This window comes from Salvelinus alpinus, chromosome 34 (genome assembly GCF_045679555.1).
Source record: "Salvelinus alpinus chromosome 34, SLU_Salpinus.1, whole genome shotgun sequence".
NCBI classification, from domain to species: Eukaryota; Metazoa; Chordata; class Actinopteri; order Salmoniformes; family Salmonidae; genus Salvelinus; species Salvelinus alpinus.
This window is the reverse complement of record NC_092119.1, coordinates 17697940-17712081: the sequence shown is the minus strand read 5'-3', so window position 1 is coordinate 17712081 and position 14142 is coordinate 17697940. Positions and strand designations below refer to the sequence as shown.

At 47.0% G+C, this 14142-nt stretch overlaps 1 protein-coding gene across 2 annotated transcripts in view; it reads left to right on the top strand.

Annotated features, from left to right (window-relative positions):
• LOC139563415 (actin-histidine N-methyltransferase-like) overlaps positions 1 to 10270 on the top strand; it is a 52588-nt gene extending 42318 nt beyond the window's left edge. For both annotated transcript variants that reach the window (XM_071382065.1, XM_071382066.1), the window contains 2 exons: positions 6186 to 6346; positions 6701 to 10270. In XM_071382065.1, coding sequence (XP_071238166.1) covers positions 6186 to 6346; positions 6701 to 7390 — 851 coding nt within the window. In that variant the 3' untranslated portion in view covers positions 7391 to 10270. The remainder of the gene's footprint in view (positions 1 to 6185; positions 6347 to 6700) is intronic.
• Positions 10271 to 14142: the final 3872 nt, after the last annotated feature.

Below are 14142 nucleotides of genomic sequence, written 5' to 3'. Positions count from 1 at the left end.
CAGAGAGCGAGCGACAGACAGAGAGAGAGCGACAGACAGAGAGAGAGCGACAGACAGAGAGAGAGCGACAGACAGAGAGCGAGCGACAGAGAGCGAGCGACAGACAGAGAGCGACAGAGAGCGAGCGACAGACAGAGAGCGACAGAGAGCGAGCGACAGACAGAGAGCGACAGAGAGCGAGCGACAGACAGACAGACAGAGAGCGAGCGACAGACAGACAGACAGAGAGCGACAGACAGACAGACAGACAAAGAGAGCGAGAGACAAAGTGAGCGAGACAAAGAAAGTGAGCGAGACAAAGAAAGTGAGCGAGAGAGAGAGACAGAGAGCGAGAGAGACAGAGAGCGACAGAGAGCGAGAGACAGACAGAGCAACAGAGAGCGAGAGACAGACAGAGAGCAACAGAGAGCGAGCGACAGACAGACAGAGAGCGAGAGACAGACAGACAGACAGAGAGCGACAGACAGACAGACAAAGAGAGCGAGAGACAAAGAAAGTGAGCGAGACAAAGAAAGTGAGCGAGACAAAGAAAGTGAGCGAGAGAGAGAGACAGAGAGCGAGAGAGACAGAGAGCGAGAGACAGACAGAGCAACAGAGAGCGAGAGACAGACAGAGAGCGAGAGCGAGCGACAGACAGACAGACAGACAGACAGACAGACAGACAGACAGACAGACAGACAGACACAGACAGACAGACAGAGAGCGAGAGCCAGACAGACAGAGAGCGAGAGCCAGACAGACAGAGAGCAACAGAGCCAGACAGACAGAGAGCGACAGAGCCAGACAGACAGAGCGAGACAGACAGAGAGCGAGACAGACAGAGAGTGAGACAGACAGAGAGCGAGACAGACAGAGAGCGAGAGCGAGACAGACAGAGACAGACAGAGAGCGACAGAGCGAGACAGACAGAGAGCGAGACAGACAGAGAGCGAGACAGACAGAGAGCGAGACAGACAGAGAGCGAGACAGACAGAGAGCGAGAGCGAGACAGAGAGCGAGAGCGAGACAGACAGAGAGCGAGAGCGAGACAGACAGAGAGCGAGACAGACAGAGAGCGAGACAGACAGAGAGCGAGACAGACAGAGAGCGAGACAGACAGAGAGTGAGAGCCAGACAGAGAGCGAGACAGACAGCGAGCGAGCGACAGACAGCGAGCGACAGACAGCGAGCGAGCGACAGACAGCGAGCGAGCGACAGACAGCGAGCGAGCGACAGACAGAGAGCGAGCGACAGACAGAGAGCGAGCGACAGACAGAGAGAGAGCGACATACAGAGAGAGAGCGACAGACAGAGAGAGAGCGACAGACAGAGAGCGAGCGACAGAGAGCGAGCGACAGACAGAGAGCGACAGAGAGCGAGCGACAGACAGAGAGCGACAGAGAGCGAGCGACAGACAGAGAGCGACAGAGAGCGAGCGACAGACAGACAGACAGAGAGCGAGCGACAGACAGACAGACAGAGAGCGACAGACAGACAGACAGACAAAGAGAGCGAGAGACAAAGTGAGCGAGACAAAGAAAGTGAGCGAGACAAAGAAAGTGAGCGAGAGAGAGAGAGACAGAGAGCGAGAGAGACAGAGAGCGACAGAGAGCGAGAGACAGACAGAGCAACAGAGAGCGAGAGACAGACAGAGAGCAACAGAGAGCGAGCGACAGACAGACAGAGAGCGAGAGACAGACAGACAGACAGAGAGCGACAGACAGACAGACAAAGAGAGCGAGAGACAAAGAAAGTGAGCGAGACAAAGAAAGTGAGCGAGACAAAGAAAGTGAGCGAGAGAGAGAGACAGAGAGCGAGAGAGACAGAGAGCGAGAGACAGACAGAGCAACAGAGAGCGAGAGACAGACAGAGAGCGAGAGCGAGCGACAGACAGAGCGACAGAGAGCGAGCGAGCGACAGACAGAGAGCGAGAGCGACAGACAGAGAGCGAGCGACAGACAGAGAGCGACAGACAGACAGAGAGCGAGAGCGAGCGACAGACAGAGAGCGAGCGAGCGAGACAGACAGAGAGTGAGTGAGAGCGAGACAGACAGAGAGTGAGTGAGAGCGAGACAGACAGAGAGTGAGTGAGAGCGAGACAGACAGAGAGTGAGTGAGAGCGAGACAGACAGAGAGTGAGTGAGAGCGAGACAGACAGAGAGTGAGTGAGAGCGAGACAGACAGAGAGTGAGTGAGAGCGAGACAGACAGAGAGTGAGTGAGAGCGAGACAGACAGACAGAGAGTGAGTGAGAGCGAGACAGACAGACAGAGAGTGAGTGAGAGCGAGACAGACAGAGAGTGAGTGAGAGCCAGACAGAGAGTGAGTGAGTGAGAGCGAGACAGACAGACAGAGAGTGAGTGAGAGCCAGACAGACAGAGAGTGAGTGAGAGCCAGACAGACAGAGAGTGAGTGAGAGCCAGACAGACAGAGAGTGAGTGAGAGCCAGACAGACAGAGAGTGAGTGAGAGCCAGACAGACAGAGAGTGAGTGAGAGCCAGACAGACAGAGAGTGAGTGAGAGCCAGACAGACAGACAGACAGACAGACAGACAGACAGAGAGCCAGACAGACAGACAGACAGAGAGCCAGACAGACAGACAGACAGAGAGCCAGACAGAGAGCCAGACAGAGAGCCAGACAGAGAGCCAGACAGACAGACAGACAGAGCCAGACAGACAGACAGAGAGAGCCAGACAGACAGACAGAGAGAGCCAGACAGACAGACAGAGAGAGCCAGACAGACAGACAGAGAGAGCCAGACAGACAGACAGAGAGACCCTCCTTTTCATCCTCCCCTCCTTTCATCCTCCCCTCCTTTCATCCTCCTCTCCTTTCATCCTCCTCTCCTTTCATCCTCCCTCCTTTCATCCTCCTCCCCTTTCATGTCCCCTCCCTCCTTTCATCCTCCTCTCCTTTCATCCTCCCTCCTTTCATCCTCCTCCCCTTTCATGTCCCCTCCCTCCTTTCATCCTCCCCTCCTTTCATGTCCCCTCCTTTCACCGTCCCCTCCTTTCACCCTCCTTTTCATCCTCCCCTCCTTTCACCGTCCCCTCCTTTTCATCCGCTCCTCCTTTCACCCTCCTTTTCATCCTCCCCTCCTTTCACCGTCCCCTCCTTTTCATCCGCTCCTCCTTTCATCCTCCTCTCCTTTCATGTGTGTTTAGTGTGTGTGTGTATTATGGTGTGTGTGTGTGTGTGTGTGTATTATGATGTGTGTGTTTGCGCATGTTGTGCATTTGTGTAGTGTTTGAACATATTAGGCAGTCATCCTCCCCTTCTTTCACCGTCCCCTCCTTTCATCCTCCCCTCCTTTCATCCTCCCCTCCTTTCATCCTCTCTCCTTTCATCCTCCCTCCTTTCATGTCCCCTCCTTTCATCCTCCCCTCCATCCTCCCCTCCTTTCACCGTCCCCTCCCTTCATCCTCCCCTCCTTTCATCCTCTCTCCTTTCATCCTATCTCCTTTCATCCTCCTCTCCTTTCATCCTCCCTCCTTTCATCCTCCCCTCCATCCTCCTCTCCTTTCATCCTCCTCTCCTTTCACCGTCCCCTCCTTTCACCGTCCCCTCCTTTCACCGTCCCATCCTTTCATACTCCTCTCCTTTCATACTCCTCTCCTTTCATACTCCTCTCCTTTCATCCTCCTCTCCTTTCATCCTCCTCTCCTTTCATCTTCCTCTCCTTTCACCGTCCCCTCCTTTCACCCTCCCCTCCTTTCACCCTACTCTCCTTTCATCCTCCCCTCCTTTCACCGTCCCCTCCTTTTCATCCGCTCCTCCTTTCACCCTCCTTTTCATCCTCCCCTCCTTTCGTCCTCCCCTCCTTTCATCCTCCTCTCCTTTCATTTTCCTCTCCTTTCATCCTCCCTCCTTTCATCCTCCTCTCCTTTCATCCTCCTCTCCTTTCATCCTCCTCTCCTTTCATCCTCCCCTCCTTTCATCCTCCCCTCCTTTCATCCTCCCTCCTTTCATCCTCCCTCCTTTCATGTCCCCTCATTTCATCCTCCCCTCCTTTCATTCTCCCCTCCTTTCATACTCCCCTCCTTTCATCCTCCTCTCCTTTCATCCTCCCCTCCTTTTACCGTCCCCTCCTTTTCATCCGCTCCTCCTTTCACCCTCCTTTCATCCTCCCTCCTTTCATCCTCCCTCCTTTCATCCTCCCTCCTTTCATCATCCCCTCCTTTCATCCTCCCCTCCTTTCATCCTCCCCTCCTTTCATCCTCCTCTCCTTTCATCCTCCTCCCTTTCATCCTCCCCTCCTTTCATCCTCCTTTTTCATCCTCCCCTCCTTTTCATCCTCCCCTCCTTTCATTTTCCTCACCTTTCATCCTCCCTCATTTCATCCTCCTCTCCTTTCACCCTCCCCTCCTTTCATGTCCCCTCCTTTCACCGTCCCCTCCTTTTCATCTGCTCCTCCTTTCACCCTCCTTTTCATCCTCCCCTCCTTTCATCCTCCCCTCCTTTCATCCTCCTCCCTTTCATCCTCCCCTCCTTTCATCCTCCTTTTCATCCTCCCCTCCTTTTCATCCTCCCCTCCTTTTCATCCTCCCCTCCTTTCATTTTCCTCTCCTTTCATCCTCCCTCCGTTCATCCTCCTCTCCTTTCATCCTCCCTCCTTTCATCCTCCTATCCTTTCATCCTCCCTCCTTTCATCCTCCTATCCTTTCATCCTCCCTCCTTTCATCCTCCTCTCCTTTCATACTCCCCTCCTTTCATCCTCCCCTCCTTTCATGTCCCCTCCTTTCACCGTCCCCTCCTTTTCATCCGCTCCTCCTTTCATCCTCCCCTCCTTTCATCCTCCCCTCCTTTCATCCTCCCCTCCTTTCATCCTCCTCTCCTTTCATCCTCCCCTCCTTTCACCCTCCTTTTCATCCTCCCCTCCTTTCATCCTCCTCCCTTTCATCCTCCCCTCCTTTCACCGTCCCCTCTTTTCATACTCCTCTCCTTTCATCCTCCTCTCCTTTCATCCTCCCCTCCTTTCACCCTCCTTTTCATCCTCCCCTCCTTTCATCCTCCTCCTTTTCATCCTCCCCTCCTTTCACCGTCCCCTCCTTTTCATCCGCTCCTCCTTTCACCCTCCTTTTCATCCTCCCCTCCTTTCACCGTCCCCTCCTTTTCATCCGCTCCTCCTTTCATCCTCCTCTCCTTTCATCCTCCTCTCCTTTCATCCTCCCTCCTTTCATCCTCCTTTCAGCCTCCCCTCCTTTCACCGTCCTCTCCTTTCATACTCCCCTCCTTTCATACTCCCCTCCTTTCATCCTCCCCTCCTTTCATCCTCCCCTCCTTTCATGTCCCCTCCTTTCACCGTCCCCTCCTTTTCATCTGCTCCTCCTTTCACCCTCCTTTTCATCCTCCCCTCCTTTCATCCTCCCCTCCTTTCATCCTCCTCTCCTTTCATCCTCCTCTCCTTTCATCCTCCTCTCCTTTCATCCTCCCCTCCTTTCACCGTCCCCTCCTTTCACCGTCCCCTCCTTTCACCGTCCCCTCCTTTCACCGTCCCCTCCTTTCATACTCCTCTCCTTTCATACTCCTCTCCTTGCATCCTCCCCTCCTTGCATCCTCTCCTCCTTGCATCCTCTCCTCGTTTCATCCTCCCCTCCTTTCACCGTCCCCTCCTTTTCATCCTCTCCTCCTTTCACCCTCCTTTCATCCTCCCCTCCTTTCATCCTCCTCTCCTTTCATCCTCCCCTCCTTTCATCCTCCCCTCCTTTCATCCTCCCCTCCTTTCAACGTCCCCTCCTTTCACCGTCCCCTCCTTTTCATCCTCTCCTCCTTTCACCCTCCTTTTCATACTCCCCTCCCTTCATCCTCCCCTCCTTTCATTCTCCCCTCCTTTCATCCTCCCCTCCTTTCATCCTCCCCTCCTTTTCATCCTCCCCTCCTTTTATGTCCTCTCCTTTCATGTACCCTCCTCCAGCGTAATCGAGCCTTACATAATATCGCCGATCAAAAGAAAGATCTGGAAAACAGCAGTTAGCTACCAGTCAACCTGTAGAATAACAGTTCCTTATCTTAACCTTAGTCTGATATTCTTTTAAATTAATGTCACTAAACTAAATGGACATCTTTAAAAATATGTGTACCTGTTTAGCTATAAAGATCTGGCCCTCTGATGAATAGACCTGAATTGTGTACTTGTGTTTTCCCTCTGTAATCATATTGGTCCTGCCATTCTGGTTCACTGCCATTTAACCGTTTCTCTCCACAGAGGAGCTGAAGGACTACCTGGTAGGTGAACATGCCATCAATAAGGTTTTCACACTAGGTAACACGGAGTTCCCAGTGAGCTGGGACAATGAGATCAAACTGTGGACATTCCTGGAGACCAGGGCTGCCCTGCTGCTCCAGACCTACAAGACCAGCTCCCAAGTCAGTGAAGATTTCACCCACCTCACTGTGTTGTTTTGGGTCAGCGTGTCTACTCTGTATCAGTGTTGTATCATGTAATGTTTAGTATATTTCAACAGGACCCATTCTCAACCCGATAAGTTAACAAACTCTGCCTTCTGTATGTTATCCATTTCTCTCTCTGCTTCCCCCCCGCTGTCTCCCCCTTATGTGTATGTCTGTCCTGTCTGTCCTGTCTGTCTGTCTGTCTGTCTGTCTGTCTGTCTGTCTGTCTGTCTGTCTGTCTGTCTCTGTCTCTGTGTGTCCCTTCCCTTCCCCTCTACCTCACTTCCTTCCTCTCTGCCCAATGTCTCCCCACCTCCCTCCGTCCTCCAGGATGACCAGTGTGCGTTGGAGAATCCCGACCTCTCCTTCCACTCCCGTGTGGCCATCCAGCTGCGCCTGGCCGAGAAGCAGATCCTGGAGAGGGTTGTGGCCAGCGGCAAGTCCAGGCGCCTGCACTTCCAGCTGCAGCAGGAGGAGGACGCTCCGGTGCCCCGCTATGAGGAGAGCGACATCTCCCTTCTGGAGAACGCAGAGGCCGACACCAAGCTGCCCCTCATATTGAGGAAACTTCAGGAGGAGGACGAGGAGGAGGGAGACGACCAGGCAGCGGTGGAACGGGTGTTAGCCCAGGTACAGCAGCTGGGACAGGGGGATGCAGCCAGGGAACTAGCCTCCCTCATAGTCAACGGGGATGGTGGGAAGGTGGTGGTCAACGGGAATGGTACGGACGCTAGCCCAGTCCTGGAGGTTGGTGTGGATGCTAGCCTGATTCAGGAGGCTAGCAAAAAAGTTAGCTTAACCTCCTTGGACGCTGGCCAAAGTGCTAGCCCTGCCCAGGAGGAGGATGGTATGGATGCTAAGTTCACCACGCCAGACGCTGCTGACCCAGCTACCACTCAGGAACAAGAAGGCCAAACGGAGAACGGAGGAGACAAGGCTACTGCTTCTCTTTCACAGGAAGTGGACGTGGACCTGAGTTCAGAACGAACTGGAGACGTACCCAAAGTGAACAGTGAATAGGTGTAATCATCATCTATCTAGGCCTTATTGCAGAAGAAGAAGAGCAGCAGTCAGTCAGTCAGTCAGTGTTGTCTCTCTTAAGTGACTCACAGAAATAAAAGAGCTAAGAATTAATTAAGAATTAAGATTTAAAAAACTGAACACTGTTGGTTGGTTCATCCCTCCTTCCACTGCTTTGTTAGTTTTACCTCCCTACCGCAGCAGACTGCACACTGCCAGTCAATGTCACTCCCCTTTGCCTTCTATCTGAGCAGTATAAGTTTCTAATGTTTTATGAACAACTGGCTTTGTTTTTTTCTTTTACAGTGCTTCACCGGTTTACGTTGAGATTATTGACACACGAGCTGTGAGAGAATGGTAGTTAGTAACAATGGCAGCGCTGGTTTCAGTTCCACTACTGTAGGGTGAACAGAAAGAACAGATTGAATTTAGTTGAATGTTATCTCCAGCAAGCCAACATCTTATCCTAACAGCTTTACCCCTCCCTCCTCAGTCAGTGTATTACTGTAGTTTATCTCTATATACGGCTGCTATAATTTCACTTGACAATCTTTTTCAGTGGTGTATTCGGCTCTTTGTTGCTCATTGTTTGAGACCATCGCTGCCCCTCTTTCTCACGTTACACTTCCTGGTTTCACTCAATACCATTTAAAATACAACTGAAGGAAACTTTTGACACAAAATCGCGGATATGTCCTGTGCTCTTGTTCTGGGAGCAATCAGCATTTTATTGCTCTACTCTGAGAATAATGTACAATTTTTTTTTAAATGTGATGGAAAATTTAAGGATAATAAGTGCGTTTATTGAGCGAAATGAGATGACTAAAAGCAGGTGTTTTGGGTCGTTTTTGAAAACGTTAAATAATTACAATGTTTAAAATATTAAACTTTATTATGAATGTACCTCCGCTCTCCAAGTTGCAGTTTAATCACCCGAGGACGAGTTGCGGCTTTGATGAAGAATATGACTAATGCTATAGTCTATATTATGAAAAAGCCATAACAGTCAGAATGGAGACTAATTCAAACCTCTTCATCAGCAAGACATGGCAAGAGACGTCATGTGATCTCCTAGACGTGTCTCACATAAAGGACTTGAACTCATTTCTGTTAGATTATTGTTTTGTTGTTGGACGTCCTTAGTGTTTGTTACTCCTCCTTTCTCCACTCCAGAAAGAAAACAAACAGGACATAGATAATGCGGTCTCTCATCCAGTCGCTATTTCTCAACATGTTTTTATTTGTCTTTATGATGTCTGCTCTGTATTTCAAAGCTTAGGTTGCTTTTCTATTAACATTGAATGGCAGTGAGACATGATGTCTAGCTTGCTCTCTCTGTTAGATGTAAGCTCTTAAATAACCCTTAGCTTCAGTACAGCAGCTGCTGTTAATATTATCATGTTATCTGTTATCATGTCGGGACAGCCGAGGGAGGGAGCTAATTCAGAATATTGGTGACTGTGTTCTCCCCCTGTGAATAAGCCATGTGATGGATGGTGGATATGAGGGACACCGTGTACCACCTCACTAGTTAAAGTTAGCCTTACTCCAAAGTGTTAGCTAGCGCTGCTTATTATAACTTGTCTATCTATAAGTTGATGCTGTTACCAACCTCAAAGTGAAAGAGTTCTGAGATCTGAGTCTATTCTACTGTGTAGTTTAAAACTAAAAGGGGTTTGTTTTGTAACTTTTAATCGAAGTATCACCATGTTGCTTTCTGCTGCATTTCTCTTTGTTACTGCATCATGGACTGGTTTGTTTCTGTATTTTGATTCACTCATCATTTGTACCATTCTCTACCGGTCAAATCAACCTGCTGCTTTTCTAAAGACTTAGTTTTTTCTTGTTGCGGTACAGTTACTGAGAATCTACCGACCGCTTTAACCAATCGCACTCTCCATGCAATTCACAGCACCTTGGTATATCCAGTGCTGTCCTTGTCCAACCAATGAGTGACAAGGAGTTGGCATGATGGTACTCAGGCTACCTTGTAGCCTGGTCCCACGTCTGTTCTATACGTGTGTCCTCTGACATTGATAGTTGGTGGTAACATTGGACTTTATTAATCAAACAGTAATGAGGACACTATTGTAAGTACAGTGTATGAACATTGTTAATATACGTACAGCAGTATCCCCAACCCTGCCACAGTATCTGTGCGTTAGAGACGATGAGTATGACGTGCTTCTTCTCTAATGCCCAGGAAGTTACAATTCAAACTCCCATTAGACATTTCTTCATTTAGTCCCATTATGACCGGTATGTACTTCCCAAAAATTTCTAAATAAAAATTGAGAAGCAACTGAAAACATGCCTCCACTATATTAAGCTGTTGTAGACTCCTGACCTGTGGGTGGCAGTAATGAGACGCCGAATTTGTATTTTTTTCAGTTGCTTGTGCATTTTATCTAGATATTTTTTAGAAGTTCAGATGATGATGATTGCTCAGTGACACTCCATATTTGGTGAGTAACAAAAGTATTTTGACATAATGCTTGCAGAGCTGTCTAATGGGAGTGTGAATCAGAGCTTCCTGGGCTTTAGAGAGGAGGAACGTCCTACTCATCGTTGAAATCTCTAGCGCACAGATACTGTGGCCCCCCAACCCTCGGAAGCCAAGGCTTCTCACATTCTGTCAACCACACGAGATTTGTGCGAGCCTACCCTAACCCTTACCCTAAATACAGTATAAGTACAGTGAAAAATGTAGTAAGTACAATAGTTGTTACACTGTGCGACAGCACATACAGATATGCAGCAGTTTTGGGCTTGTTTCTCTGACTGTGAGAGATACCGAAGGTTGTGATGTACACTAACTGGAGGACAGAATACAGTCATGAAACTGTCCACATGGAAACAGATTAAAGTTCTAATTTCTCACTCATTGTCTCCTGCCTTCTTCTCTCTTTCTTTTGATAAGTCTTTCAGCCCATCCTCTCCTTCAGAGACACAAGGTCACCATCCCTTCTGATGTCGCTTTCTCTTGATCTTTCTCTCGCGTTCTCTTTCTCTCACTTTTTCTCTCTCCCTCTCTTCTCCTTTGTTGGGGGAAAAAGTTTTATTTAATGTATTTTCCCTTTCTCTGGCCCTATTACAAATTTATAAAAGAAACATTATCTTGAATCATTTAATTCGGGGCAATTAAATTTTGAAATTCCCCATTCATAATGCATTGGAGCTCCAAGATAAAACCCCTTTAATCCTTGAATATATTATTATAATGGTCGTGGGGGTGGGCAGTGGAGAGAGCGGCAGTCCTACACATGTCCGCTATTGTTAGTACTCTCTGTGTCAGCAGCCTACTGTAGTGGGAGAGCAGGGGGAAGGAGGGATGAGAGGGACAGGAGCAGGCCTGGGACCAGTGACTCCAAAGTAATCCTTTGCCATAAATTATAAACTCACCTACAGTTGAAGTCGGAAGTTTACATACACTCAGGTTGGAGTCATTAAAACTTGTTTTTCAACAACTCCACACATTTCTTGTTAACAAACTATAGTTTTGGCAAGTTGGTTAGGACATCCACTTTGTACATGACACAAGTTATTTTTCCAACAATTGTTTACAGAGAGAATATTTCACTTATAATTCACTGTATCACAATTCCGGTGGGTCAGAATTTTACATACACTAAGTTGACCGTGCCTTTAAACAGCTTGGAAAATTCCTGAAAATGATGGCTTTAGAAGCTTCTTATAGGTTAATTGACATAATTTCAGTCAATTGGAGGTGTACCTGTTGATGTATTTCAAGGCCTACCTTCTAGAGGTCGACTGATTAATCGGAATGGCTGATTAATTAGGGCCGATTTCAAGTTTCAACAATCGGAAATCGGTATATATATTTCTTTTTTGTACACCTTTATTTAACTAGGCAAGTGGGTTAAGAACACATTCTTATTTTCAAGGACGGCCTAGGAATGGTGGGTTAACTTCAGGGGCAGAACGACAGATTTTTACCTTGTCAACTCAGGGATTCAATCTTGCAACCTTACGGTTAACTAGTCCAACGCTCTAACCACCTGCCTCACGAGGAGCCCGCCTGTTACGCGAATGCAGTAAGAAGCCAAGGTAAGTTGCTAGCTAGCATTAAACTTATCTTATAAAAAACAATCAATCAATCATAATCACTAGTTATAACTACACATGGTTGATGATATTACTAGTTTATCTAGCTTGTCCTGCGTTGCATATAATCGATGAGGTGCGCATTCGCGAAAAAGGACTGTTGTTGCTCCAACGTGTACCTAACCATAAACATCAATGCCTTTCTTAAAATCAATACACAGAAGTATATATTTTTAAACCTGCATATTTAGCTAAAAGAAATCCAGGTTAGCAGGCAATATTAACCAGGTGAAATTGTGTCACTTCTCTTGCGTTCATTGCACGCAGAGTCAGGGTATATGCAACAGTTTGGGCCGCCAGGCTCATTGCAAACTAATTTGCCAGTATTTTAAGTAATTATGACATAACATTGAAGGTTGTGCAATGTAACAGTAATATTTAGACTGGATGCCACCCGTTAGATAAAATACGTAACGTTTCCGTATTTCACTGAAATAATAAATGTCTTGTTTTCGAGATTATAGTTTCCGGATTCGACCATATTAATGACCTAAGGATCGTATTTCTATGTGTTATGTTAAAATTAAGTCTATGATTTGATAGAGCAGTCTGACTGAGCGATGGTAGGCACCAGCAGGCTCGTAAGCATTCATTCAAACAGCACTTTTGTGCGTTCTGCCAGCAGCTCTTCGCAATGCTTCAAGCATTGCGCTGTTTATGACTTCAAGCCTATCAACTCCCGAGATTAGGCTGGTGTAACCGATGTGAAATGGCTAGCTAGTTAGCGGGGTGCGCGCTAATAGCGTTTCAAACGTCACTCGCTCTGAGACTTGGAGTAGTTGTTCCCCTTGCTCTGCATGGGTAACGCTGCTTCGAGGGTGGCTATTGTTGATGTGTTCCTTGTTCGAGCCCAGGTAGGAGCGAGGAGAGGGACGGAAGCTATACTGTTACACTGGCAATACTAAAGTGCCTATAAGAATATCCAATAGCCAAAGGTATATGAAATACAAATGGTATCGAGCGAAATAGTCCTATAATTCCTATAATAACTACAACCTAAAACTTCTTACCAGGGAATATTGAAGACTCATGTTAAAAGGAACCACCAGCTTTCATATGTTCTGAGCAAGGAACTTAAACGTTAGCTTTCTTACATGGCACGTATTGCACTTTTACTTTCTTCTCCAACACTTTGTTTTTGCATTATTTAAACCAAATTGAACATGTTTCATTATTTATTTGAGGCTAAATTGATTTTATTGATGTATTATATTAAGTTAAAATAAGTGTTCATTCAGTATTGTTATAATTGTCATTATTACAAATAAACAAAAATAATTGGCCGATTTTTTTTCGGAATCGGCTTTTTTGGTACTCCAATAATCGGTATCGGTGTTGAAAAAACATAATCGGTCGACCTCTACTACCGTCACACTCAGTGCCTCTGCTTGACATCATGGGAAAATCAAAAGAAATCAGCCAAGACCTCAGAAAAAAAATTGTAGACCTCCACAAGTCTGGTTCATCCATGGGAGCAATTTCCAAACGCCTGAAGGTACCACGTTCATCTGTACAAACAATAGTACGCAAGTATAAAAACTAAGGGACCACGCAGCTGTCATACTGCTCAGGAAGGAGACACGTTCTGTCTCCTGGAGATGAATGTACTTTGGTGCGAAAAGTGCAAATCAATCCCAGAACAACAGCAAAGGACCTTGTGAAGATGCTGGAGGAAACGGGTACAAAAGTCTAAATGGGTACAAAAATCTATATTCACAGTAAAACGAGTCCTATATCGACATAACCTGAAAGGCCGCTCAACAAGGAAGAATCCACTGCTGCAAAACTGCCATAAAAAAGCCAGACTATGGTTTGCAACTGCACATGGGGACAAAGATTGTACTTTTTGGAGAAATGTCCTCTGGTCTAATGAAACACAAATAGAACTGTTTGGCCATAATGACCATCGTTGTGTTTGGAGGAAAAAGGGGGAGGCTTGCAAGCCGAAGAACACTATCCCAACCGTGAAGCACGAGGGTGGCAGCATCATGTTGTGGACGTGCTTTGCTGCAGGAGGGACTGGTGCACTTCACAAAATAGATAGCATCATGAGGGAAGGAAAATTATGTTGATATTTTGAAGCAACATCTCAAGACATCAGTCAGGAAGTTAAAGATTGGTCGCAAATGGGTCTTCAAAATTGACAATGACCCCAAGCATACTTCCAAAGTTGTGGCAAAATGGCTTAAGGACAACAAAATCAAGTTATTGGAGTGGCCATCACAAAGCCCTGACCTCAATCCTATAGAAAATTTGTGGGCCGAACTGAAAAAGCTTGTGCGAGCAAGGAGGCCTGCCTACAAGCCTGACTCCGTTACACCAGCTCTGTCAGGAGGAATGGGCCAAAATTCACCCAACTTATTGTGGGAAACTTGTGGAAGGCTACCTAAAACGTTTGACCCAAGTTAAACAATTTAAAGGCAATGCTACCAAATACTAATTTAGTGTATGTAAACTTCTGACCCACTGGGAATGTGAAAGAAATAAATCATTCTCTCTACTATTATTCTGACATTTCACATTCTTAAAATAAAGTGGTGATCCTAACTGACCTAAGACAGGGAATTTTTACTAGGATTAAATGTCAGGAATTGTGAAAAACTGAGTTTAAATGTATTTTTCTAAAC